Consider the following 27,226-nt stretch of genomic DNA (forward strand, 5'->3'; position numbering starts at 1 on the left):
ATCAGCAGCTGGAAACAAATAGATATTTTAAAACTTCCATGTGTATTTGAATGATAGAAGATCAGGGTTGGAAGTGACCTCAGGAGGTCATCTAGGTCATCATTTGTCCTCACATAAGTGATTTATCTTTTAATACGGTCACTGCTCTCAGCAGAAGACACTTCAGCAAAGATATTTCCAATTGGTTCTGATAGGACAAACTTTAGCTAGTAACTCTGGATTCGTAGACATTTATGTAATGAGAAGATATATTTACAAGAAGAAATTGTTTTCTTATAAATCTATATACAGATCTGATATATCACTCTTTTACTTAGACTGAATTTACTTACAACTATAGAGAACAGTTTAATATCAATTCAGTATTTTGTATCGTTTACTCTATTTTGTATTATAGGGGTGGAAGATATCGAGGGGCTGTTGGATATTCATATGGAGACCTTCTGTGCACTATAACTCCATCAGTAGCTGTTGTCAATGTATGTGAAATATAGTCCACAATATGTACACTTCAAAAACTGATATTTTAATTAATGTAAATATTTTCTCCAGTAACAATATGCTAATAATTTATTGTTTCATAGCACTTAAGCCCAGAACTATTAAATCGTCTAGATTGCCTTCCTGTATCACAAGGCATTAAATTTCACCCAGTTATCCCTAGATAAAGTCCAATCACTTTAATCAGACCAAAGCCTTTCAGTCCTTGGATGACTAAACTGTTGTGAGCCACGGGCAGAGAACAGGATACACCAAAATACCACCAGGGCTCCTGCAATGGCAGGGAATTGACAAGGTGAGATATGCCTAGATGATCCCAGCATGTAATCCCTGCCCCATGCTGAAGAAGAAGGAGGAAAAAAACCCAAAAGTCCCTGCCAAGTAGATCTGGGGGAAAATTCCTTCCCTAAAATCTGGTGCTCAGTTGGACTCTGAGCATATGAACAAGGCATACCAGCCAATCATCTAAGAACGAGGACTCCTCAAAGTCCTGATCCACCCATCCAGTATCTCATCTCCAGTTGTGGGTAATTACATACACATTGCTGCTTCAGAGGAAGGTGGGAAAAAACCCAGAGTACATCTGGTCAATTTTGCATTTTGGGGGCAGAAGGAAATCCTTCCTGACTCCTGCAAACAGCCAGCTGAAACCCTGAAGCATTCAATTTGATAATATTCCTTGTCCTAATGCAGAGCTGCAAGTGTTATGAGCATGTTGAGGGCAATGTGGAGCTTTTTGTTCTCTCCATGGCTTATGAAGAGAGGTAATGAACAAGGGATTCATAGATTCACAGATTTCAGAGTCAGAAGGGACCGCTATGACCATGCAGGAAACCATGCACATACAAGGGCTGTAGAATCTCTCCCAGAATCTTGATTAAAGCATATCTTTTAGAAAGATCTCTAATGTGATTTTAAAGACTCCAAATGATGGTAAGCTGTTCCAATGTTTAATTACCCTTTAGGCTAGAAAATGGCATCTTATTTCAAGGTTGAATTTGTTTAACTTCACCTTCCAGCCATTGGATCTTGTTATGACTTTGTCAGCAAGACTGAACCGTGTCCTCCTTTATCAGATATCTGGTCCATGTATGTGACAGGATTCCCAGGGTGCAACCTGGAACTGGGGAACTGCTGAGCCCTCTGTCCCACCAGCCTGGGCTTCCTCTCACACTGTGGTGCTGTGACAAGCTGCAAACCTTTGGCAGATACTACACTTACACAGACATCCAAAGGCAGGGACATACCCAGCTGAGTTTTATGAATGCTGCTCCCAGCCACTCATGAACTAACAATAGAGAGGCTCCAGGGAATTCCCCCCAGCTCCCCAGCCTTGCACCCAAGAGCTATATTGTCCTGCCCTGGTCAAAAGTCTGACCAGTGTAAGTTTATTACCCAGTCTACCCCTCCCGCAACGTGGAGAGAACATTCACCAGCTTTTCTGAGCTGAGGTTTCCCAAGCACTTCAAGCAAAATACACTGTTTTAGTTAAAATATAACTAATAATATTGACTACAGAAAGATAGATTGTAAGTGATCATAAGTGTTAGGCATAAAAAGGTCAGAGATAGTTACCAAGGAAAACAAAAACTAAATCATAGACCTTATCACACTAGGCAGTATTTAGATCAGCAATTTTCTCACTCCACTGGATGTTACAGTCCTTAATATGCAGACTTCCCCATGACGCCTGGACCAGCCTCCTCTACTGACATTTTCATCTTCTCAGCGTGCTAGTTGCTTCCAGTGTAGGTGGGGGAGGAGAAAGGCCAAGACATGCTGCAACTGTTCCTTATTTTATACCCTCAATCCATGTCCCTGGGAGAAATTTGAGCAGACATGTTCCAGTGAGCTTTGCTGAGTCACAGTGTTCACATGCCTGGTGGGCTTTGTTGAGTCACAGTAATCAAGTATGCCTCCATTGTGTGGACTTGCGCAACTCATTTAATTGAAAATTCCTTGATTACAACTCCTCTGCTGATTAAAGGTCATGGAGCACCCTCCTAGGCGTGGGCCCTTTGTATATCATTAGCAAATTTACAGCCTATTTCAGTGACAACCATACAACAACATCTCATAACTTTATACACACTAATGATATACCTATTTGGACAGAACAACAGGTTTCAGCAGCTCATGACCTTTCATATTATACCTTACATGGCATGCTTTGTATAAAATATCACAACCATATAAGAATGATGAATATGGGGGCTACAGGGTGCTATTTTAAGGTACAGTGTGTCACAGTTTCTAAAAAACTATATGCAGCAATCAAGTCACTTCTCAACTGTCTCGTCAGTAAGCAGAATAAGTTGAGCTCCTTAAGCCTCACGTCATAAAACTTCTTCTTCTTCGAGTGCTTGCTCATATCCATTCCAGGTTAGGTGTATGCATGCCATCTGCACAGTCACCAGAGATTTTTCCCTCAGTGGTATCCATCAGACCGGCTCTAGCGCACCTGGTGCTGTGTGCTCATTCACCAATATAAGAGGCCCGGCCGGCTCTTCACCTTCTGAGTTCCTTCTTACTGCCCGTAATGGTCCTTGGAACAGCTCCGCTTACTTCAGCAAACTCTTACTCACTGGTTTAGTCCTTGTCCCTGTTCTTGCTATCCCAGTTCTTTATTTTCTCAGTTTGAACTGTTGTAGATTAATTATATATAGTTAGTTGGCACTTCTTGCCCTCCCAGCGGAGTTTTGTCCAAACCCGGTAACGCAGCATGCTTTGGTTCATGGGTTACAAACCCTGTGCCTCCTACAGCAAGCCCATGCCTGTGAGTGACCCACACTCCAGCTGTCTGACATGCCTGGGAGAGACTCGTGCCATGGACTGCTGCCAGGTCTGTCAGGACTTCAAACCAAAGTACATAAGAACGGCCATACTGGGTCAGATCAAAGATCCATCTACACCAGTATCCTGTCTTCTGACGGTGGCCAATGCCAGGTGCTTCAGAGGGAAAGAACAGAACAGGTAATCATCAAGTGATCTGTCCCCTGTCGCCCATTCCCAGCATCTGGCAAACAGAGGCTGTGGTCACTATCCCTGCCCATCCTGGATAATAGTAATTGATGGAGCTATCCTTCATAAATTCATCTAAATTCTTTTTAAGCCCTGTTATAGTCTTGGTCTTCACAACATCCCCTGGCAAAGATTTCCAATGGTTGACTGTGTGTTGTGTAAAGAAATACTTTCTTTTATTTGTTATAAACCTGCTGCCTATTAATTTCATTTGATGACCCCTAATTCTTGTGTTATGAGAAGAAGTAAATAACACTTCCTTATTGACTTTCTCCACACCAGTCATGCTTTTATAGACCTCTATCATATCCCCCCTTAGTTGTCTCTTTTCCAAGCCGAAAAGTCCCAATCTTATTAATCTCTTCTCAATGGAAGCTGTTCCATACCCCTAATCATTTTGTTGCCCTTTTCTGTACCTTTTCCAATTCCAATAAGACAGGAAACAACTGGTAGGACTAAATGACCAGGTTTCTGAATGGAGAGAGGTAAATAGTAGTGTCCCCCAGGGATCTGTACTGGGACAAGTACTATTCAACATATTCATAAGTGATCTGGAAAAAGGGGTAAACAGTGAGGTGGCAAAATTTGCAGATGATACAAAATTACTCAAGATAGTTAAGTCTAAAGCAGACTGCGAAGAATTACAAAGGGATCTTTCAAAACTGGACGACTGGGCAATAAAATGGCAGATGAAATTAAATGTTGATAAATGCAAAGTAATGTATATTGGAAAAAATAACCCCAACTATACACACAATATGATGGGGGCTAATTTAGCTACAACTAATCAGGAAAGAAATCTTGGAGTCATCGTGGATAGTTCTCTGAAGACATCCACGCAGTGTGCAGGGGCAATCAAAAAAAGCAAACAGTATGTTAGGAATCATTAAAAAAGGGATAGAGAATAAGATGGAGAATATCTTATTGCCACATCTTGAATACTGCATACAGATGTGATCTCCTCATCTCAAAAAAAGATATAGTGGCATTAGAAAAGGTTTAGAGAAGGGCAACTAAAATTATTAGGCGTTTGGAATGGGTCCCATATGAGGAGAAATGAAAGAGGCTAGGACTTTACATCTTGGAAAAGTGGAGACTAAGGGGGGATATGATAGCGATATATAAAATCATGAGTGATGTAGAGAAAGTGAATAAGGAAAAGTTATTTACTTGTTCCCATAATATAAGAACTAGGGGCCATCAAATGAAATTAATGGGCAGCACGTTTAAAACAAATAAAAGGAAGTTCTTCTTCACACAGCGCACAGTCAACCTGTGGAACTCCTTGCCTGAGGAGGTTGTGAAGGTTAGGACTATAAGAGGGTTTAAAAGAGAACTAGATAAATTCATGGAGGTTAAGTCCATTGATGGCTATTAGCCAGGATGGGTAAGGAATGGTGTCCCTTGCCTCTGTTTGTCAGAGAGCGGAGATTGATGGCAGGACAGAGATCACTTGATCATTACCTATAAGGTTCACTCCCTCTGGGACACGTGGCATTGGCCACTGTTGGTAGACAGAATACTGGGCTGGATGGACCTTTGGTCTGACCCATTATGGCCATTCTTATGTTCTTAGACCTCCATACAAGCCACCCTGGATGCGGCATTTTCAGCACCTAGAACCCTGTATTCTGCAGTAGTCATGCACATATGTTCTTGGCTCCAGTCTTGGAGTCTATCAACGGACGTCCAACAGTCCATAAGGACCTTCCATTTGAATGCACTTTTCTCTTCTCCAAACAAACAGATGTCAAGCTTCATGGCCTGATGGATTCTAGAGCCATCCTCAAGTCCTTGGATCTATATGCCTTCGAGGAAACACTTCAGGCCTCAACAACCGGTCCGCTTCTCAGCTCTGCCACCATGCCCAGACCTGTTTAAGAAGCAAAACAGGGGTTATAAATACAGACATCTGCCCCCGCTCACTTCAGCCTCGCTACTGGGCCCTCACAGATACTCGGGAAGCCCCAAGCAGAACTTTTGATGAGGCGCCTGAGGATGTTATACCAGATCCTCTCCTGGGTCCTGCCCCCCTTTTGTTTTCAAACCATCTCTCCCGCTTCAGCCTGGCCTGGTCACTCATCACCTCAGGCCACTGGGTACTGAGTATAGTGGAGGAAGGTTACACTTTCCAGTTTATTTCCATCCCTCCCTCCATCCCCCTCCCCGTCTTTCTTCAGGGACCCTTCTCATGATCAGCTTTTATCTCAGGAGGTGCAATCCCTCCTCCAGGTAGGGGCTGTGGAGGAGGTACCTCAGAGCTTGAAGGGAAAGGGTTTTTCTCTCGTTATTTTCTAATCCCAAAAGCCAAAAGGGGTCTCAGTCCCATTGAACCCCTGTGTTTCCTCAGCAGTTATGTCAAGAAACTGAAGTTCCTGTATGGTCTCTCTGGCCTCCATTGTTCCCTCCCTTGATCCAGGGGATTGGTAGGCCACTCTCAACAAAAGATGCCTATTTTCACATCTCCATATTTTGGGGCCACAGAAGATTTCTCAGGTGCATTGTAAACCAAACCACTACCAGTTCACTCTCTTCCCCTTTCAGGCTGTCGGCAGTCCTTCAGGTATTCACAAAATGCATGGCAATAGTGGCAGCCTTCCTCATAAGGCAAGGAGTACGAGTCTACCCTTGCCTCATCAACTGGCTGATCAACGGCTGGTCCAAGGCCCTGGTGAGAGCCAGCATCCACCTGGTCCAATCTACCTTTCAAGCACTGGGCCGGTTGATAAATGAGCAAAAATCAGTGCTCATCCCCATTCAGAGGATAGAGTTTATAGGTGCGGTGCTCGATTCCTCCCAGACCAAAGCCTTCTTTGCAGCAGCTCGCTTCCAGGCAATGTCATCCCGAATATTGTGGGTCAAGGCCTGCCCCCTCACGACAGCCCATTTCTGCCTCAGATAGTTGGGTCATATGGCTGTGTGCACATAAAGTTGTACAGCATGCGAGACTGCACCTTGGACCTCTTCAAGTGTGGCTGGCTTCAGTGTACTCACCAAACCATCATCATTTGGACTTGTTACTTACAGTTCCTGTCCAGGTTCTCACCTCTCTAGATTGTTGGAGGTACCCCAGATGGTAGGATTGACCATTCTCTTTGTCAGCCCCCAAACCTCAGTATCCTTAATCTCGGATACATCTGATCTGGGTTGTGGGGGCTCACCTTGAGCACCTCAGGACTCAAGATCTTTGGTTTCAGAAGGAGCTCTCCTTGCATATAAATGTCAGATATCTCAGAAATGTCCGCCTGCAGACAAAGTTGTGCAAATCCTTAAGGACAACACAGCAGTCATGTTTTACATCAACAGGCAGGGAGAGGCACGCTCTTCCCACCATGTCAGAGGCCATTCACTTGTGGGAATTCTGCATGAAGCACTCGAACCAATTCGATGCTTCTCACCTTTTGGGAGCCTGGAACAATGTGGCAGATCACCTCTGCAGATTTTTCTCCTCTCACCATGAGTTGTTCCTTTGTCCCAATATAGCCAAGACCATCTTCTAGCTGTGGGGGACTCCCCTCATAGGCCTGTTCTCAACCAAGCAAAACAGGAATTGTTAGCAGTTTTGCTCTCTATGTGGGTGCAGCCTGGTTTTGCTCACAAATGTCTCCCTGCTCCTTTGGGCAAAGCACCTGTTCTATGCATTTCCTCCCATTCCTCTCATGAAAGTCTTACTCAAAGTAAAGCTGTTCTTATAGCCCCAGAATGGCCACACCAGCTCTGGTTTGGCATGTTATTGGACCTCTCAGTAGCAATGCAGATGTTGCTCCCTCCCCTCCCAGACTGGATCTCGCAAGATCATGGCCAGTTGCTCCAGCTGAATCTCAAGGCCCTCCACTGACTGCGTCAAAGCTTTGTGGTTAAACCCAGTGGAGCTGGCCTATTTGAAGGAAATCCACCAGGTATTGCTAGGAAGTACAAAACCATCTACTAGAGCGATTTACCTCACCAAGTGGAAGCATTTCTTCATGTAGTCATCCCAACGAGGCCTCTCACCTGCTAGGTCACCTCTTCACTCCATGCTAGAATATCTGCTTCATCTGAAACAGGAGGGCCTAATCATTTCATCAGTTAAGGTACACCTACCAGCCATTTCTGCTTTCCATCCTCCAGTGGATGGTAGGTCAGTTTTTTCCTCACGAAATGTTCATTCACTTCCTCAAGGCCTTAAAGAAACTACACATGCAGATTCGTGAACCTGTTCCACTGTGGGATCTAATGTGGTCCTGTCAAGACTCACAGGCCCTCCCTTTGAGTCACTGGCATCATGTCCCTTGTCATACCTCTCCTGGAAGGTCACCTTCCAGGTAGTGATTACCTCATCTAGGAGGGTCTCCAAGATCTAGGACCCTAATATCAGAACTCCAGATATGATGTTCTTTAAGGACAAGGCACAACTTCACCCCTAAGCCGTGTTCCTCCTGAAGGTGGTTCTGTAGTTCCATAGTAATCAGGCTTCTCCCTGAAACAGCACAGGAATAGGGAGGAGCAGCATCTCAACACGCTGGACATTAGACAGGCCCTGGCCTTTTATATAGAAAGGACCAAACCATTCCATAAGTCCATGCAGCTCTTCGTGGCAATAGCAGATAGGATGAAAGGCCTGCCAATTTTGGCCAAAAGAATTTCATCCTGTATCACGTCCTGCTTTAACTCGTGTTATGAGGAGGTGGGTGCCCCAACTCTTGCCATCTTCCCTGCCCACTTAACGAGAGCTCAAGTTTCCTCAGTGGCATTTCTGGCCCAGTCCTAATTCAGGATATTTGTAGAGCAGCAACTTGGTCATCAGTGCATACTTTTTCATCCCACTATGCCATCACCCAGCAGGCTAGAGATGATGCTGGGTTTGGTAGAGCAGTGTTGCAATATGCATGTCTATGAACTCTGATCCCACCAAAGGTACTGCTTGGGAGTCACCTAACGTGGAGTGGACATAATCAAGCACTGGAAGAATCAAAAATGGTTACTAACCTTCCATAATTTGTTCTTCAAGATGTATTGCTCATGTTCATTCCACGATCCACCCTCCTGCCCGTTGTTAAGAGTTCGCCAGCAAGAAGGAACTGAGACGGTGCAGAGCCACTTAAGTCTCTTATATCGGCATACGAGTACGCAACACCAGAGGGTGCTAGCGCTGGCCCCACGGATATCACTGAGGGAAAAATGTCCTGCAACTGTGCACGCACCATGTGCACACCTAACATAGAATGGATATGAGCAACACATCTCAAAGAAAAACAGTTACAGAAAGGTTTGTAGCTCGTTTTGTGGGGGGTTTTTTGCAGCCTCTGGTTCATTTTTGTGGCTGTCATTTGAACTGTCTCTAGTGTTTCCACAACTTTCTTGAAGTGTGGAACCAGAACTGGCCACACTGTTCTAGTAGTAGTCTTAACAATGTTGTGTACAGAAGCAAGATCACTTTTCTAGTTGTGCTTGATATTCCTCTTGTTGTTATTCACCTCCTGCTTGTTGTTAAGAGTTCGCCAGCAAGAAGGAACTGAGACGGTGCAGAGCTGCCTAAGTCTCTTATATCGGCATACACCAGAGGCAAGAACAGGGCTGATATTGCAAAAACACACACACTCCTGAGAAGTACTAGATAAAGGATACTCATGCAAGCACATTCCAGAAGGGTGGTACCAGAACACACCCTCCCCAAAAATAACAGGAACATGATGACCTCTCTTAAAAATAAGGTCAGATGACAGCATGATGAAAAGAGATGTTTTGATCAAACCAACATGTACAAAGTAAAGGGTGGTAACTAACCACATCAGATGGGCAATACATAACTTGTTTGTATCACGGTATAAAAAGGACCCTCAAAGGAAGAGTCTTTGGCCAGCGATTCGCTGAGTTGTGTTCATTGTAATGGGCATACATACTGTGCTTCATTGACAATAAACTTGACCAGGCGTCTTCACTACTGAAATGGGTCTGTGGTCTTATTGGGCAGTTTGATTGAGGACTGCTGTATCGGCTTTCTGAGCAGAGCTGGCATGGCACACAGAAAGAACACACACACCCCATTCCAGAAAGGAGCAGGGAAGGTGAGTTCTTTAAGTGGCCTAGAGCGGCTGCAGGGAAGCAGCCAACCCTGGCCCAGCCGGCCAATATAAAAGGAGCTGAAGTAACAGAGTGAGTCAGTTGCTGTCTGGAGCCAGAGGAGCGAGGATGGTGCTCCTGACTGGCTCAAGAAACTGCAGTACCAGGGACAGAGCAGTTACTGGCAGGTTCCGGGGGAGGAAAAGGAGCTCCTGGGTGGCTGCTGGCACTTAAGCAAGACTTCAGCCCTAGTTAAAGGTGAAAGAAAGGTATTGGGGGACATTGGGGAAGTGCCCCAGTGAAATTCAGCAATTAGTACAGGGATACAGCAGGCAGCTGCTATTTATAGGATCCCTGCCTTGGGACCCAGAGTAGTGGGAGGGCCTGGGTTCCCACACCAGCCACATGCGGAGTTGCCTACTACCCAAGAAGGAGTTGAACCAGTCTCTGAAAGAAGATTGAAGACCCCAAAGAGGGTCAGTAATTTTGGAACTGTGATGCACCCTGAACTGAAAGTGACTCAGCTAGAGACCTATTTCCCCAGCTGATACACCCAGAGCTCAGTGTTTTTGTCATAATAGCTTCCTAGGGAACACTGTGCCACTTGATAATTTTACAAGTAAATATTCAGGCACTGTCCAAAGTGGGGAGAAATTAAACCATATTTTCTGTCTTAGTCCTTACTCTCACCAGAATGAAGTCAAGAATCCCATAGGTCTGTGTTCTGTGCAATTATTTAAAAGTGGTAAAAAATGATTGTGGACTTCCTGCAACCAAGCTATGGAAACAATAGATAAAAGTTATTTACCTACTGTTATCTGTAGTTGATATCAGTGATCCATTATGACTAAGTTCTTCCTCCTAATCTTCCAAACAAGGGGTCTATACTTTCCATATCCCTCATGACCTACTCTGTACCTTCACATGGATGGTGAAAAATTGAAAGTGGTTCCGATGAGGTATAAGAATGATTCAGTCTGAAAAAAACTGCTTTAGGGGGAGAGATTTTAAAAGTTCAGTCTATTTAGCTTATGAAAGAGAGGAATCTGAGTCTGGATGAATTTGGATGGGAAATAAGGCACAGTGAAATTAATTAACCATTAGTACAGCTTGTTAAATGTTATGTTGGATTCTTCATCACATAGAGTCTTTAAATCAGGAATTGATGTCCTTATAAAAGAAATGCTTTAGCACAACCAGAAGTTATGGACTTGATGTAGGAATTATTGAATAACATTCTATGCCTTGGGGACCTTGGCAGAGCTAGACATATTTTTTTTTATTTTATTTATCACTTGTGGGTGGTTCATTTTCTCCCCTCTTAAAAGGATCTCAGACGGCAGTGTGAAGAAATTATTCCTTCACTCTGAAAGTTCTCTTCTGGGGTTCTGCAGTGTTCTAGATTTATGTTGTCAAATGGAATTATCCAGTGTGTTCATGCTATCACACAGCTCTTAAAATTTAGCTTTTTATGTTCATATGTAATTTATAACTCCTTCTTATCTTTGTGTTTTGTTTAATTGTATACAGGCAAAAGATATATCAGTGCTCTATGATGCAATCCTTGTTTCACATGAGATGGGACATTCTCTTGGTTTCCCTCATGATGATGATAAGACAAATACAGCTAGAGGCTGTGTTTGCAAATGCCCTGGAGGAGGAAACTGTATCATGTGGTCATATACCCCGTAAGTAATGCTTGGTTTTAAAGTTTGTAATACAACAATTATGTCTTTTGATAAGGTCATTGTAAAGGAATCCCCTAAGGTTTTTCTTTCAGATCGTGGGAGAATCTGACCGCACCCCGTTATTTACACTGGGTGGATCCAACACATGCCCCAGTTCCTTAGGTTTTGCAAGGAGGCCCTGCCCTTTGCAGGGCTTCTTTTGTCTCTCCAGATGGCAGAATCAAAAGGAAAGTTAAGTGCCCAAATGCACTTGAGAGTTTCCCCTTCCCAGTATCCCTCATGGAGGGAAGGAAAGTCCACAGCCTGTGTAGTGGGTTTTGAGAAACCTCTCTGTCTGGGCTGCTGAGTAAGGCTTACTCTGTCCAGTTTACTGTGGAAGTTTGCTGCACTGCCCACAGTGTCGGGGAGAAGGTCTCCTGGATGGGAGTTCCCCTGTGGCTCCAGGAGTCACTCCAGCCACCTCCTACTTAGGGCAATCTTCCCTCTCCATCTGATTGCAGTTTCCTCCCTTTAAAAGACCTCCTCTTTACCAAGACCAAAGGGGTGGGGCTAGCCCTTCCCCCACCACCTCTCTGACACCATCCTCATCAGTGGGGTCTATACACCCTATCATAATCATCTTGGAGTATAGGTGTTTGTTTTTTTAAAATGGGCTGGTTGTCCTGGTGCACATGAGACAGTATGGTCCTTCATCTACATTGCATATTATATAGGAGGCACAGAATGACAGTTGAAAATGTTCTCATGTTCAGTCACTAACTCCTCTACCCTTCCTTTTGACGTGGCTATTAGACCATGGTTTTGAAAAACCAATTAAATTCAGGAGTGTTTTCTGACTTGTACATGTGATATTTTTCCTTTGTTTTTTCTCTCTAGTTTTTGGCTCCTTATTCCACATTTGACCCGATAACAATTGCTTTGCAGATTAGTTTTGGAGTTCAGGTTGGAACTCAAGAATGGCAAGTAATTATGGGCCCTGATCCCCTTATAGTGGAACAAAGCACATTGCAGTAGTGGTTCTCCTTGAAGTGATTGCACACATATAGTTCTATTGTAGGTGTATGTGACCAGTGCACAAGAGTTGAAGATTTTTGCTATAATTACCGTTGGGGTTGTACATGTGCACTGTGTCCTTGTGCTCACAGCTGTAGGTTATAAAGGACAGGGCTGCTCCTACTCCCTCTCTGTTCCGTCTCACTGACTGTGATGGAATTGGAGCTCCCTGTGTTCCTTAAAGGTTTGCTTCTTTCAGCTCTCTTTCTCACCTATAGGTACTTGCAAATAGTTAGGCAGTCTCTAATGTAAATAGATTAAGTGTTTGTTAAATGTTAGCTCTCCCTTGAGTGATTGCACATGTGGGTTCCACTCTTGGTGTGTGCGCATTCTGCACAAAGTCACTAGAATTTTTTCCCCTCAGTGGTATCCATCAGGGTAGCTTGAGTGCCTTCTGCTGCTGCGCACCGCTGGCATAGGTATAAAGGGCCCACCCAACCCTGAGCCACCTGAGTCCCTTCTTACCACCTGGGATGGTCTCTGGAAATTCTCTTTTTTCATTTGAAAGTTCTCCCAGTGGACTGTGTTCTCTTGTATTGTAAATAATTAGTGTTATTAAGGTTATTAGTGTTTAATTAGTTAGATTTTTTTTACCATCTCAGGATTTCACTCAAATCCCAGTACTGAGGGATGCCTTGGTTACTCAGCTTCAAGCCCAGTGTTTCCTGCTATAAGGCTATGCCCATGAGCGAGCTGCACTCAAGTTGCTTGAAGTGCCTTCAGAAAGCTCATATTGCAGAGTGTTGCCAAATTTGCAGAGACTTTAAACCTCACATGAAGAAAGATGGTGAAGCCAGGCTAAAGTTTGTACTCATGGAGGCATCTGTGACATCTCCATCTGAGCCAGGTTAGTCAGACTTGGCACTGAGTGCCTCAGTGTAATTAAGGAGTGTGTCTCCTACCATGCCTGCGTCCCGACACTGCTCACCATCCCCAGGGTGTAAGAAGAGGCATAAGAAGCAGACTGCCAAAAGGGGGAAATCCCTGGCACCAAAGTATAGGCAGGGGGATAAGAGTAGACTGTGGTCCAAGCCCAAGCACTCTTCTGCTTTGGTACTGCAGAATAAGACATTGTTGACTCCAGCTCCTAGGCAGTTCCATTGAGTCCGGAGAAGGAAGGAGCTCCTTCTACATCTGCGGCACCACAATGACACTGTCTCAAAACCGACCATTCTGGAGGCATTTGTGGCTGCCAGGAACATCCCAACCCTGTTGGTGCCGTTATCGCCAGAAGTACAAGAGTCGACATTGTTGGTACCAGCAAACACAGGAAAACGGACAGCATCGCTACTGCACGTGGAATTGTGCCAACCTCATGTACTCCTGACTGCTCGTCCTTCAGTACTGGTGATTTATCTTGCCTGTCAGGCTTTCTTACCTCATATTGGGGAGAAACCTGTTTGTCCTTATAGACAACATCATAGTGATGTTTTACTGCAAAAGGCATGGAGGAGCTCGATCATCCCTCCTGTGCCAGGAAACAGTTCACCTATGGGTATTTTGCATTGCTCATTCAATCAACCTCAAGATCTCTTACCTTCCAGGGGTGCATAACAAGCTAGTAGATTTCATGAGCAGGTCTGTCTGCAGTCACCACAAATGGTCTCTTCACCTGGATGTAGCCATGTGCATTTTCCAGCAATGGGGGACACCACAAATAGACCAAATACAACAGAAAATGTCACCAGTTCTTCTCTCTACAAAGTCATAGCCCAGGTTCCATCACAGATGCCTTCCTGCTATTCAGGATGAGAAAACTTTACTATGTTTTTCCCCCAATCCCATTCCTACTCAGAGTGCTATTAAAGATCAAGCAGGCCCACACCTGGTTTATATTAATATCCCCAGCATGGCCCTGCCCAACACTGGTTCTCCACTCTACTGGAGCTATCAGTGGCAACTCCAATCTCACTCCTGTTGCACACAGATTTAATCTCTCAGGACCACGGTTAGTTGCTCCACCTGAACCTTCAATTTCTTCATGTAATGGCCTGGAGGCTCCATGGTTATATCCCAAAGAGCAGGCTTGGTCAGACAAGTTTGCCAGGTCTTACTAGGTAGCAGAAAGCCCTTCACCAGGGCCAACACCTTTCAAAATAAAAGCGGTTCTCTATCTGGGCATGTCAAACTGGGGTCTCAGTGATGCACTCTTCCACCCAACAAATACTCAAGTATCTGCTGCACCTGAAACAGCAAGCCTTAACAATTTCCACTTTCACGTGGCAGCAATATCAGCTTTCATAACTGTGGTTCTCAGAATGTGTAGAATATGTTGTAATGGGATCCCCGGGGTGCAACTACTGTGCCCCCTTAACTCTCAGCCTGGGCTGTCTCTCAAAATGCTTTGCTAGTGACAAACAGCAAATTCCACCAGGAGCTTTTACCACTCAGCACAACAGCAGATGGAGCCCCACACCCAGCCAAATTGCATGAAGGCACCCAAAGCGCCTCATGAATCACACAGAGAAAGGCACCAGCTAATTCCCCACAGTTCCCCAGCCTAGGATCCCAGAGCTGTACCGTCTTGCCCTGGTCAGAAGCCTGACCAGTGTAAGTTTATTACCCAGTCCCCCCTCCCTCAATATGGAGAGGACATGCACCAGCTTTTGTACAATGAACAGAGATTTCCCAAGCACTTCAAGCAAACACCCCGTTTTAGGTAAAATATAAAACAGGTTTATTAACTACAGAAAAATAGATTTTAAGTGGTTATAAGTGGTAGGTATATAAGGAGAGAGATGTTTACCAAAGAAAATAAAAATAAGTACCCACTCTATATTCTATAAACTAAACAGGATTTGACTCAAGAAATTTACTTACCCCACTGGATGTTACAGTCCTTAATGCACAGACTTCCCTCCTGAAGTGTGGACCCCTCTCCTTAGATGACCTTCGTCTTCTTGGCATCCCAGTTTCTTCCAGAGTAGGTGGAATAGGAAAAAGGCCCCATCATGTTGCACTGTTCCTTATTTTATATCCTTGTCCCATGTGCCTGGCAGACACTAGCCAAGGCATGTCCTGGTGGGCTTTGCTGAGCCACAGTAAATGATCAGTTCCCATTGTGTGTTGCTTGCATAGTTGAATCATGCATTTGATTAATAGATTGTTGACCCCCACCTGGGCAGGGATCCTTTGCATGCCGCAAGCAAACGTACAGCTTATTTTAGTAACAACCATATGGAATAATCTCATAACTTTATACACACTAATGAGACACATATTTGGACAGAAGAACCAGTTTCAGCAGATCATGGCCTTTGATATGATACTTTACATGGCATGCTTTGTATGAAATATCACAACCATATATGAATGGTGAATACGGGGGTCAGAGGGTGTCATTCTGAGGCACAGTGTGTCACACATTTCCATTCCACAACCCGCTTACACCTCTGCTTTGAGGTTTCCAGAGAGAAGGAACTGAGGGAGCTCTGTATCGGCAGGGCCCTCTATACCAATGCCAATGGTGCCTGGCTGCAGAGTATGCTCAATCCACCCTCAGAGGTACCACTGAGGGGAAAAAATTTCCATTGACTGTGTGCGGGATATGCATACACCAAGAGTGGAATGGACATGTGCAACACATCTCGAAGAACAATAGTTATTAAAAGTTAGTAAATGTTTTTCCTTTTAAACAGACCCCTTTTCCTTGTTTTTCTGGAGTCAACTGTGCTAAAAACAATACAGAAGTCTCCAGGTTTTAAATAGTGTTTCTCCTGCTAGGCCATTTAGCCTTTTATTGTATTTAATTTTAATTATACTACAGTGGGTTTGGCTCTAGCAGCTATAGTCTCGAGTTGAACAGAGTTATCTCTGTTTGTTCTGGATCTACAGCTCATAGGAACACATGAAACCATAGGCAAGTAACACATACAATCACAAGAACAAGGTCCACTATCTTTTAGCAGTTTTATTAATGTTCCTGTGACAGGTTCAGTCACAGAGATCCCCTTGGGACAGTCACCTTATGTGCTGAAATTACCTCTGAGCCTGTTTTCCCTGCCAGCTTGGGACTCCAGAACCCAGCCTTGTTGAGCCAAACATGCTAGCCTGCTGCAACACACACCCAAGGTCTGGTCTATGCCCCCAAAGCTGCAGCTTAAACTGAAAACAGCTTAGCAGGTTACCTGTCTCCAGCACCCAGACACCCAGTTCCCAATGGGATCCAAACCTCAAATAAATCCGTTTTACTCTGTATAAAGCTTATAAAGGGTAAATCCATAAATTGCCCACCCTCTGTATCACAGATAGAGAGATATGCACAGCTGTTTGCTCCCCCAGGTATTAATCACTGTGGGTTTATTAATAAACAAAAGTGATCTTATTAAGTATAAAACGTAGGCTTTAAGTGGTTTCAAGTAATAACAGACAGAACAAGGTAAGTCACCAAGTAAAATAAAGCAAAAACACTCAAGTCTAAGCCTAATACATTAAGAAACTGATTACAGGTAATATCTCACCCTCAGAGATGTTCCAATAAGCTTCTTTCACAGACTAGACTCCGTCCTAGTCTGGGCCCAATCCTTTTCCTGGTACAGTCCTTGTTAGTTCCAGAAGATATCTCAGCTGGTAAGCAGGGGTTTTCTCATGGAGGGCAGCCCCTTTTGTTCAGCTCCACCCCCTTTTATAGCTTTGGCACAAGGCAGGAATCTTTTGTCTGTGCTTTTCCCCACCCCCACCTCATTGATGGAAAAGTACAGGGACTAAGATGGATTCCAACATTATGTGAAATGGTCACATGTCACTGTACGACCCCTAGCCTCCATTCTTCCTGGGCTGGCCCACATGTACACAGGAAGGCTTTCAAGTAACTAAGGCCATTTACAACTGATTGTTTCTGGAGCACCCTTAATGGCCTCCACTTAATATGTTTACATCTGTGATACAAGTTTGTATCTTATTCGCCTAACTCCAGATATAGCAATAATACATGCAAACAAATAGGATGAACACACTTAGTAGATTACAAGCTTTCTAATGACAACATAAAAGGGGTATATAGCGTAAAGCATATTCCAGTTATGTCATATTTATAAGCATATTTCCATAAAGCATAGGGAGTGCAACATCACCGTTACTAACAAAGTTATAAATGTCACAGCATTTACAATTCCTAATATATCCATGTACCAGTTATAACTACAGACATACTCATATCCTCTTAGATGGTGTTAGTGTCTGTTGAACCTCTCATGGATTGATCATCAACAGGGCCGGCTCCAGGCACCAGCGCAGGAAGCTGGTGCTTGGGGCAGCCCATGGAAAAGGGCGGCAAGTCTGGGTCTTTGGCAGCAATTCAGCGGCAGGTCCCACAGTTCCCCTCGGAGGGAAGAGCTGGCCGCCGAATTGCTGCCGAAGAATGAAGCAGTGTGGTAGAGCTGCCACCGAAGTGCCGCCAATCGCGGCTTTATCTTTTTTTTTTTCCTTCGCCGCTTGGGGTGGCAAAAAAGCTGGAGCTGGCCGTAATCATCAATATGGGGATGGTTCCTGCTGGAGGTTTTCTATAGGAAGCTCCATTTTCCGGCTATGGGTACCTTCTTTTATAATGTGATTCTATCTATACCTACACTGTGCGCATGTACACAAAAGTGTCAGCCCTCTCTTTCTTATTGGTTTGTGTACCCTAGAAACATAAGGAATCCAGAATTCTATAGGCTGTGTAGGTTCTCATTAACATTGACGTACCACCTTTATCCTGTGCTTAAGATACATGTTGAAGACAATTATTTGCTATTACACCATTTTATCATTTAAAATTTAATCTTCCAGCTAGACTTTCACAGTATTACCAATTGGTACCTCTTTTCCCGTAATCGTAGAGCATCGGGTTATTTCTTGGTCATTTACTTATGTCAGCATTTCTTGTCTCCAAGGCCTAAGATAGCTAAACTACAATCTTGCAGGCCTCAGCCTAGAGGGTCTTGCATTTCAGCCTGTATTACTTGTATTTAATACATGGTTCCTCTAAATACTGATAAATCTTCTACTTCTATAATCCTACAAATTAACTCTAATTAACATACAATGTTATATATATATGATATAACAGGTTGATTAATCATAACATCACACAATAAATGAATAATAACCTAAAATCACTGGCTACAGCCTGATGACTTCTATTTCATGTTGTGTTTTTTGTTTGGGAAAGAGACATTAAAAACAAATGCAGCATGCTTCTCTTGGCTCTTAGGGTCTTGTAGTTAAAGCCGTAGTACATTGTTGGCTATGCCATTTTCTTTATTGTTTGGGGAATCAGCTGGATGTGGCTATTACTGACTAAAACACAACAGTTTTATCAACCCTGTGCAGAGCATGAAGCGCTGTCTTCATAATTCAGGGCTAACTTCTCCATCAGGTGGTTTCCTTAAAAAACAAAACTCCGTCCAAGTTCTTCTCCAAGTCTATGCTGTATATTGCCACTTATGGGATACTCAGACTAGTATAGCCTGAATGGTGGAACTCTAGCTAACAGGCCACATTGGATTGCTCATGTGCCTCTATTGCCCATCCCCTTAGTGAACATCAAACTTTCCATGGTAAGGGTATAAAAGGGGTGTGGCACTGCAGCAGCTTCAGTTCCTTTCAGTCACCACCAGATGACAGATTAGGAACCACTCTGGATACTTTCAGATCTGTATTTTTTTAGTGGCTCATTTAGGTAAGTGTTTTGTTTTAGTATAGTTGTATAATTTGAATTTTTATACATTTCATTGATACTGGCATGGCAGAACGGAAGACCAAGAAGCCAGGTTTTAGAATCATAGAACCATAGAACTGTAGGGTTAAAAGGGACCACAAGGATCATCTAATCTAACCTCCTGCCAAGATGCAGGATTTTTTGTGTCTAAAAACCATCCAAGACAGATGGTTGTCCAGACTCTTTTTGAAAACGTCCAGTGAAAGAGCTTCCTTGGCAGACCGAGATGGATTTGCTGTAACTTTTCCTTTCACTATTCTAACCTAAGGACTTCCTATGCTGTGTTACAGACATAGAATCATAGAGTCATGGAAAATTAGGGTTGGAAGAGATGTCAGGAGGTCATCTAGTCCAAGCCCGTGCTCAAAGCAGGACCAACACCAACTAAATCACCCCAGCCAGGGTTTTGTCAAGCCAGGCCTTAAAAACCTCTAAGGAATGAGATTCCACTACCTCCCTAGGTAACCCATTCCTGTGCTTCACCACTCTCCTAGTTAAATAGTGTTTCCTAATACCGAACCTAGACCTCGCCCACTGCAACTTAAGACCATTGCTCCTTGTTCTGTCATCTGCCACCACTGAGAACAACCTAGCTCCATCCTCTTTGGAACCCTCCTTCAGGTAGTTGAAGGCTGCTATCAAATCCTCCCTCACTCGTCTCTTCTGCAGACTAAACAAACCCAGTTCCTTCAGCCTCTCCTCGTACGTCATGTGCCCCAGGCCCCTGATCATTTTCATTGCCCTCCACTGGACTCTCCAATTTGTCCACATCCTTCCTGCAGTGGGGGGACCAAAACTGGACACAATACTCCAGATGTGGCCTCACCAGTGCCAAACAGAATGGAATAATCACTTCCCTCGATCTGCAGGCAATGCTCCTACTAATGCAGCCCAATATGCCACTAGCCTTCTTGGCAACAAGGTCACACTGCTGACTCATATCCAGCTTCTCATCCATTGTAATCCCCAGGTCCTTTTCTGCAGAACCGCTGCTTAGCCAGTCAGTCCCTAGCCTGTAGTGGTGCATGGGATTCTTCCGTCCTAAATGCAGGACTCTGCACTTGTCCTTGTTGAACCTCATCAGATTTCTTTTGGCCCAATCCTCCAATTTGTCTAGATCATGCTGGGCCCTATCCCTATCCTCCAGCGTATCTACCTCTCCCCAGCTTAGTATCATCCCCCAGGGTGCAATCCATCCCATCATCCAGATTATTAATAAAGATGTTGAACAAAACCGGCCCCAGGACCGACCCATGGGGTACTCCACTTAATATCGGCTGCCAACTAGACATCAAGCTGTTGATCACTACCCGATGAGCCCGACAATCTAGCTAGCTTTCTATCCACCATTCATCCAATCCACTCTTTTTTAACTTGCTGGAAAGAATACTGTGGGAAACTGTATCAAAAGCTTTTTGCTAAAGTCAAGATATATCATGTCCGTTGCTTTCCCCATCTCCACAGAGCCAGTTATGTCATCATGGAAGGCAATCAGGTTGGTCAGGCATGACTTTCCCTTTGTGAATCCATGTTGACTATTCCTGATCACCTTCCTCTCCTCCAAGTGCTTCAAAATGGTTTCCTTGAGGACCTGCTCCATTATTTTTCCAGGGACTGAGGTGAGGCTGAGCGGTCTGTAGTTCTCCGGGTTCTCCTTCTTCCCTTTTTTAAACATGGGCACTATATTTGCCTTTATCCAATTGTCTGGGACCTCCCCCAATTGCCACGAGTTTTCAAAGATAATGGCCAATGGCTCTGCAATCACATCGGCCAATTCCCTCCGCACCCTCGGATGCATTAGATCCGGACCCATGGACTTGTGCATGTGTAGCTTTTCTAAATAGTGCTTAACCTGTTCTTTCACCACTGAGGGCTACTCACCTCCTCCCCATACTGTGTTGCCCAGTGCAGCAGTCGACCTTGTCTGTGAAGACCGAGACAAAAAAAGCATTGAGTACTTCAGCTTTTTTCACATTATCTGCCACTATGTTGCCTCCCCCATTCAGTAAGGGTCCCACACTTTCCCTGACTTGTAGCTAACATATCTGTAGAAACCCTTCTTGTTACCCTTCACGTCCGTTGCTAGCTGCAACTCCAGTTGTGTTTTGGCCTTACTGATTACACCCCTGCATGCTTGAGCAATATTTGTATACTCCTCCCTAGACATCTGTCCAAGTTTCCACTTCTTGTAAGCTTCCTTTTTGTGTTTAAGCTCACTGAAGATTTCACTGTTAAGCCAAGCTGGTCGCCTGCCATATTTGTTATTCTTTCTGAACATCAAGATGGTTTGTTCTTGCACCCTCAATAAAGCTTCTTTAAAATACAGCCAGCTTTCCTGGACTCCATTCCCCCTCCTATTAGCCTCCCAGGGGATCCTTCCTATCAGTTTCTTAAGGGAGTCAAAGTCGGCTTTTCTGAAGTCCAGGGTCCGTATTTTGCTACTCTCCTTTCTTCCTTTTGTGAGGATTCTGAACTCAACCATCTCATGGTCACTGCTGCCCACTTCTACTTCCCCTTCCAGTTCTTCCCTGTTTGTAACATCTAATAAATCTTTCTGTTTTTACAATGATGACTGTGAGTCACTCCAGATTAAGTAGCAGATACAGTGCTCCCTTTGGATGTATCAGTCTTGTCCAGGTGTCCAGTTCAGATGGACTCGCTGAGAGGAGCCCACGGAGTGAAGCAGTGAAGGCTCTGAGGTTCGGTCCGAGGAGGTTGTGAAGCCAAGGGGCTTACCTCAGTGAGAGAGTGTGACCCTAAGGGGGTTAACACAGTGAGGGGTCCTCCCAAGGACTGTTACAGAGGCATTCGAAAGCATTGGACCTCTGGATCCATTGGAGAGGAAACTGTCAGGGTTCACCTTGGATGTGCAGCTGGATAGGCATGTGCAAATTGGAAGGCCCTCAGTGGGGTTCCAGGTGAATCTCAGTGAGGACTAGAGTATGGGGAAATTCTCATCTTTCAAGGATCAGGATAGTTCCCCTCACCATGGCTGGACCAGATTTTTTCCCGATGCTCTTCGTATTAGGCAGCAGGGTACCACTTTTCTCCTCTCTTCATTCAAATAGCTGATCATCAGTGCAGATGGCAAGGTCCACAAGGGCACCTAGGCCCATAGGTATCTCTACATGGGCCAATTCGTCTTTGATTTCTTCCTGAAAGCCCAACTGCAGTTGGTACAGCTGTGCTGTTTCATTCCACTCTGTATCCACTGTGAGGCAATGGAAATGTGCCACATAGGAGGCTGCTGTGCCTTGCCCCTGCTGGAGTGTCCTTAGTGGTTTGAACTCAGTACAAGTCATCAAAGATGGTTGATATTGACTGGAGAATGGCATCCCAGTTTGACAGTACTGGGCTATGGCCTTCGAGCAGATGGGAGGCCCAGTTTAACACATCTCCTGTCAGGATCAGCTTGTATTACCAAGACCAGACTGATTACCAGGATCAGCTTGTATTGGTCATAGGGATTGATTTATTAATTATTATTATTGTTGTTTTATTATTAAATGCCAAAAAAAAAACCCTGCATTAATATAGAGAAAAGGTTGCCTGGTGTTAGCTCCTGCCCTTCCAGAATATTGAGGTCAGCAAAACTCAAACTTCTGAAAACCAGCAGATGCAGAGTTATGGTCATAGCCCACACAAGCATAACTGTGTTCCCCAGGACCTGGCAATAGCCACTGAGAATTATCCACATTTACTCCAGCAAAAAGCGACAAACAGTCTATAAGGTGCCACGGGACTCTTTGTCGCTTTTTACAGATCCAGACTAACACGGCTACCCCTCTGATAATTTACTCAGTGGCATTCACTGTGTTAGGTGTTTGATACATCCAAAGGGAGCACAGTATTGAATGGTGGAGGAATAAATTGGAGCAGCTTGGAAGAGCTGTGATTGTGATATATGGAGATTTGGTTGTGAGGTGAGTTATGAGAGCAGTCTGTGGATTTAAATAGTGTTAGGGAAAATAGTGTTAGGGTGTAGGTGTGCAGGTGTGAAGACGCTGTAAAATAACAGTATGAAGTGGTTGTTAAATTTTACAAGTATGGTATTGGTTGGGGGAGTAGGATCAGTATATGAGTATAGAGGAAGTGCAGGTACCACCTCTCCATTACAGTGAAAATGTAGAATGGGAGTATGTGTTATGAGCATATTGGGGTCTCACTCAACAGTGTTGAGGTTGCATGAGCTTTTTCCTGGTTCCCTGGAAAAAGTGATCCTGGAAACTACTCCATATTTCCTGGTTTTAAGAAGTCTGAATTCTGCCATTTCTGGAAGAGTGCAGGCTATCATCTGGCAGCCTTAAATCTGGATTAACTTTTTTTTTGTCATTTAATTTATTAGTTTTTAAAACTGAAGGTAAATATTTATTAGTGGGAGTTAGTGGAGTCTTAGATAGTTGTGGTGCTCACTTAGGTTTTCAGTTGATATGCTACTGGGGCTAGCCTAGGTAGTATAATAATAATATAATAAAAAAATTAACTTTTCTATAGTGCTTTTTCATCAGTGGGTCTCAATTTGACATAATTATCTTTATTTTACTCATGGGAAACTGAGGCATGGAGAGGCAATAGAAGACTAGTGTGTCGCCTCTTACATTCCCTAACCCACCATTCTCTGCACCATGTAGCCCCCTTGCCAACACTTAGCTCCCCTTCTTCTTCCCATCCCAATAAGCCATTAGTTTGCACTGTAGAAGCCATTAGCATATAAGAAGCTGTTCCCTGCTGTCTCCTGCCCTATGCTGCTGTGTACACACACTGTAGGCCAGGGGTTCTCAAACTGGAGGTTGGGACCCCTCAGGGGGTCATGAGGTTATTACATGGGGGGTTGTGAGCTGTCAGCCTCCACCCAAACCCCGCTTTGCCTCCAGTATTTATAATGGTGTTAAATATATAAAAAAGTGTTTTTAATTTTTAAGGGGGGGTCACACTCAGAGGCTTGCTATGTGAAAGGGGTTACCAGTATAAAAGTTTGAGAACCACTGCTGTAGTCAGCAGCTTACTCAAGGGTCGCAAGTAACTTGAGGTGTATGCTGAGTTGGGCCCTTTCTGCCTCCTACCTGCCTCCAGCTGAGACTTCTGCCCTGGCTTCAGCCAGGCTTCCCCAACCATGCCCCAGGTTGACCTACTCTACCCCTCCTCCAACCAGGCCTCTCCCTGACATACCCTGCCCTATGTGGGCTACCGGGATATGTCCAAACAGAATGCCCCCTTATGGAGTGTGAGCATGCCCAGGTGTGGACCGTGGAGAGCAGAACAAAGACTCATTACAATAATGGTCCCTGTATAGATCAATGAGACAAGTATACAGGATCTGTTGGACTTTCTACTAGGGCTAAGGCAGCTTCCATGGCTTTTTTGAAACACGTTCCTTTTGTGGAAATTTGTAGAGCAGCAACCTGGACTTAAGTGCATACTTTTACTAAGCACTACTCGTTAGACTTAGAGTCTGTAGGATTCTGTATCCCACCATCTTGTATTAGAGTTACTGCTTGTTAGTCTATCCCATCAGTGGGAGTATGCAGAGCCCCACAACGAAATAATAATGAAGATAACTTACATGTAACTAGAACAGGAGTACTTGTGGCACCTTAGAGACTAACAAATTTATTTGAGCATAAGCTTTCGTGGGCTACATCCCACTTCTTCGGATGTAGCCCACGAAAGCTTATGCTCAAATAAATTTGTTAGTCTCTAAGATGCCACAAGTACTCCTGTTCTTTTTGCGGATACAGACTAATACGTCTGAAACCTTACATGTAACTGAAGTTCTTTGAGATTGACTCTGCATATGGACACTCCCCGCCCATCTCTACCCACTTCCTTGGAATCCTGCTTACCAAGGGACCTGGGCTGGCAGGGGGTGAGGAACTGAGGTGGCTGGAGAGCCACACTCTTTTATACACTTGCCAAGGAATGTTAAATGTCTGCTAAGAAGGTGTGTGAGTTCTCCAATGGGCATTGCTAGCTTGCATTTCACTGGTCATAGCATCCCATGAGTGTGAATATGTAGAGTCCATATTGAAGAACTCTGATTACAGGTAAGTAACCTTCATTTTTCTAACATATCCTTTCATAAGCCCTTTCTAGGACACAGGCCCTCCCAGTTCTCCAAAATTATGATGTCTGGTTCTTTCTGACTGTTCTTCTCCCTCTTGGCTCCTGCTGGGAGAGAGGATAGTCCTTTCAAAACAGCTTGGTCTCTCAGCATGTTAGAAACAGGATGTGGCAGAAAAAAATTCTCTCCTGGGAATTTTTTCTGTGGACAAAGTCCAAAACCGCACATTACGCACACTTCAATTACTGGCTAACCTAAGATGAAGTTATAGTTTTGGGAAACTTTGACTGGAGAAAAAGGGAGAGGAGTCAGTGACAGAGTGAAAATTCTCAGCTGCTACTGGTGGGCCCTAAATTGATTTTCATATATGTTAAGACTGCCAGTCTGGTCTGTACTAATGGAATCATTCTGCAGGAAAGAATTACCCAGGTAAGGAATTTTTTTAAACTGTGATTCATTATAAAATCAAAAGTATTTTAATTCATTTCAATTTTAACTTGTTGACTAGAGAATATTCCATTGAAAACGTAATACAAGGTTGATTTGATGCTACAGTATATACATTTTTAATGATCAGTGTTATTCCTGAGTCAAGCATAGTCTGATTTTATACCTAAGTGCATAGTCAGTTTGTCTCCATTCTGTGTTGTATATTAGAGAAGTTCATTTAATTTTAAACAGATCTCCAAATCTCAAGCAGTTAAAAATTAGGAAAATGCCACATTTAAGATTCCCATTACACCTTTTTGCATCCATCACGTGTGCTGAATGAGACAATTAGTTCCACTCTCAATTGTTTGACTTTGTATAACTTCAATTTCCAGCCACTGGATTTTGATATACCAACAGATTCAAGTGCTCTCTAGTATTAAATATTTTCTCCCTGTCCAGGACGATAATATGCAAAGAGTTCAGTAACTGCTCCAGAGCAGACTATTTCAACATGATAAGAAAACCAGGAAAAACTTGCCTTCTTAACATACCAGAAAAGAAAATATTTGGAACACAGATGTGTGGTAATGGTGTAATAGAAGATAGGGAGGAATGTGACTGTGGTATGGATGAGGTTAGTAATTAAATACTTTACTTTCATGCATATTTTACAGAAACATTATTATGTTTGTTTTATCCAACTTCAGAACTGCTCCATGAAACATATGGTTTTATGATGGAAGTGCTGTTCATGGTTCCATAGTTAAGACTGAATTAAGTTTTGTACTTAAAACAGGGATTCAACTATTTTGTTATGTATAAAAAACACATCTTATGCACATCAAAATTACAGCTTTGAGTATAAAGTGAATTACTCTTTGTGTACACAATGAATTTTAAGAGGATGTTTTAAAAAAAATACAGGAATATATTTCCCACTTTTGTTTAATTAATCCATAAACTCAGGGGTGATAGCCTATGACTGGAGAATTGCTAACATAGTACCTATTTTTAAGAAAGGGGGAAAAGTGATCCAGGAAACTACAGGCCTGTTAGTATGAACTCAGTTGTATGCAAGGTCTTGGAACAAATTTTTATAGTGAAAGTAGTTAAGTGTATAGAGGTAAACAGTAATTGGGATAAAATACAACATGGTTTTATAAAAGGTAGATCATGCCAGAGCAACCTGACCTCTTTCTTTGTGAAGGTTACTGATTATTTTAGAGAAAGAAAGTGCAGTAGATCTAATCTACTTGGATTTCAGTAAGGCATTTGATAGAGTTACACATGGGAAATTATTAGCTAAATTGGAGAAAATGGGGATTAATATGAGAACTGAAGGGTGGATAAGGAACTGGTTAAAGGGAAGACTGCAACGAATTATACTGAAAGGTGAATTGTCAGAGGTTACTTTGGAGCTCCTCACCAATCTGATTTAACATTTTTATGAATAACCTTGTGTTGCCTGATTTTAGGAGGTTAATATTATTAATTTGGATAGTATGGATTATAGGCTTGCCAATTAATCCAATCAAAAGATGATAAGATTCTTGTCCCCAGAATCAGGCTACACAGAGTTTGCAAGGACCCTCGGGATGTATGACAGGATGCTCACACTGAGACAAATATAGCCTTATAGACTTTTATTCAGATAAATGGAATAATAATCAACTACTAATCAAATGGTAAAATAATCAGAGTTACAAATGCAATAATATTGTACAAGAG

At 43.5% G+C, this 27,226-nt stretch overlaps 1 protein-coding gene across 1 annotated transcript in view; it reads left to right on the forward strand.

Annotated features, from left to right (window-relative positions):
- The window catches only part of LOC122174250 (uncharacterized), a 130,431-nt gene that overhangs the window by 48,951 nt on the left and 54,254 nt on the right, over positions 1 to 27,226 (forward strand). Inside the window, exons 14-18 of the mRNA XM_065583568.1 lie at positions 398 to 479; positions 1,195 to 1,265; positions 6,067 to 6,193; positions 12,129 to 12,211; positions 25,958 to 26,132. Coding sequence (XP_065439640.1) covers positions 398 to 479; positions 1,195 to 1,265; positions 6,067 to 6,193; positions 12,129 to 12,211; positions 25,958 to 26,132 — 538 coding nt within the window. The remainder of the gene's footprint in view (positions 1 to 397; positions 480 to 1,194; positions 1,266 to 6,066; positions 6,194 to 12,128; positions 12,212 to 25,957; positions 26,133 to 27,226) is intronic.

This window comes from Chrysemys picta, chromosome 1 (genome assembly GCF_011386835.1).
Source record: "Chrysemys picta bellii isolate R12L10 chromosome 1, ASM1138683v2, whole genome shotgun sequence".
In the NCBI taxonomy this organism is placed as follows: domain Eukaryota; kingdom Metazoa; phylum Chordata; order Testudines; family Emydidae; genus Chrysemys; species Chrysemys picta.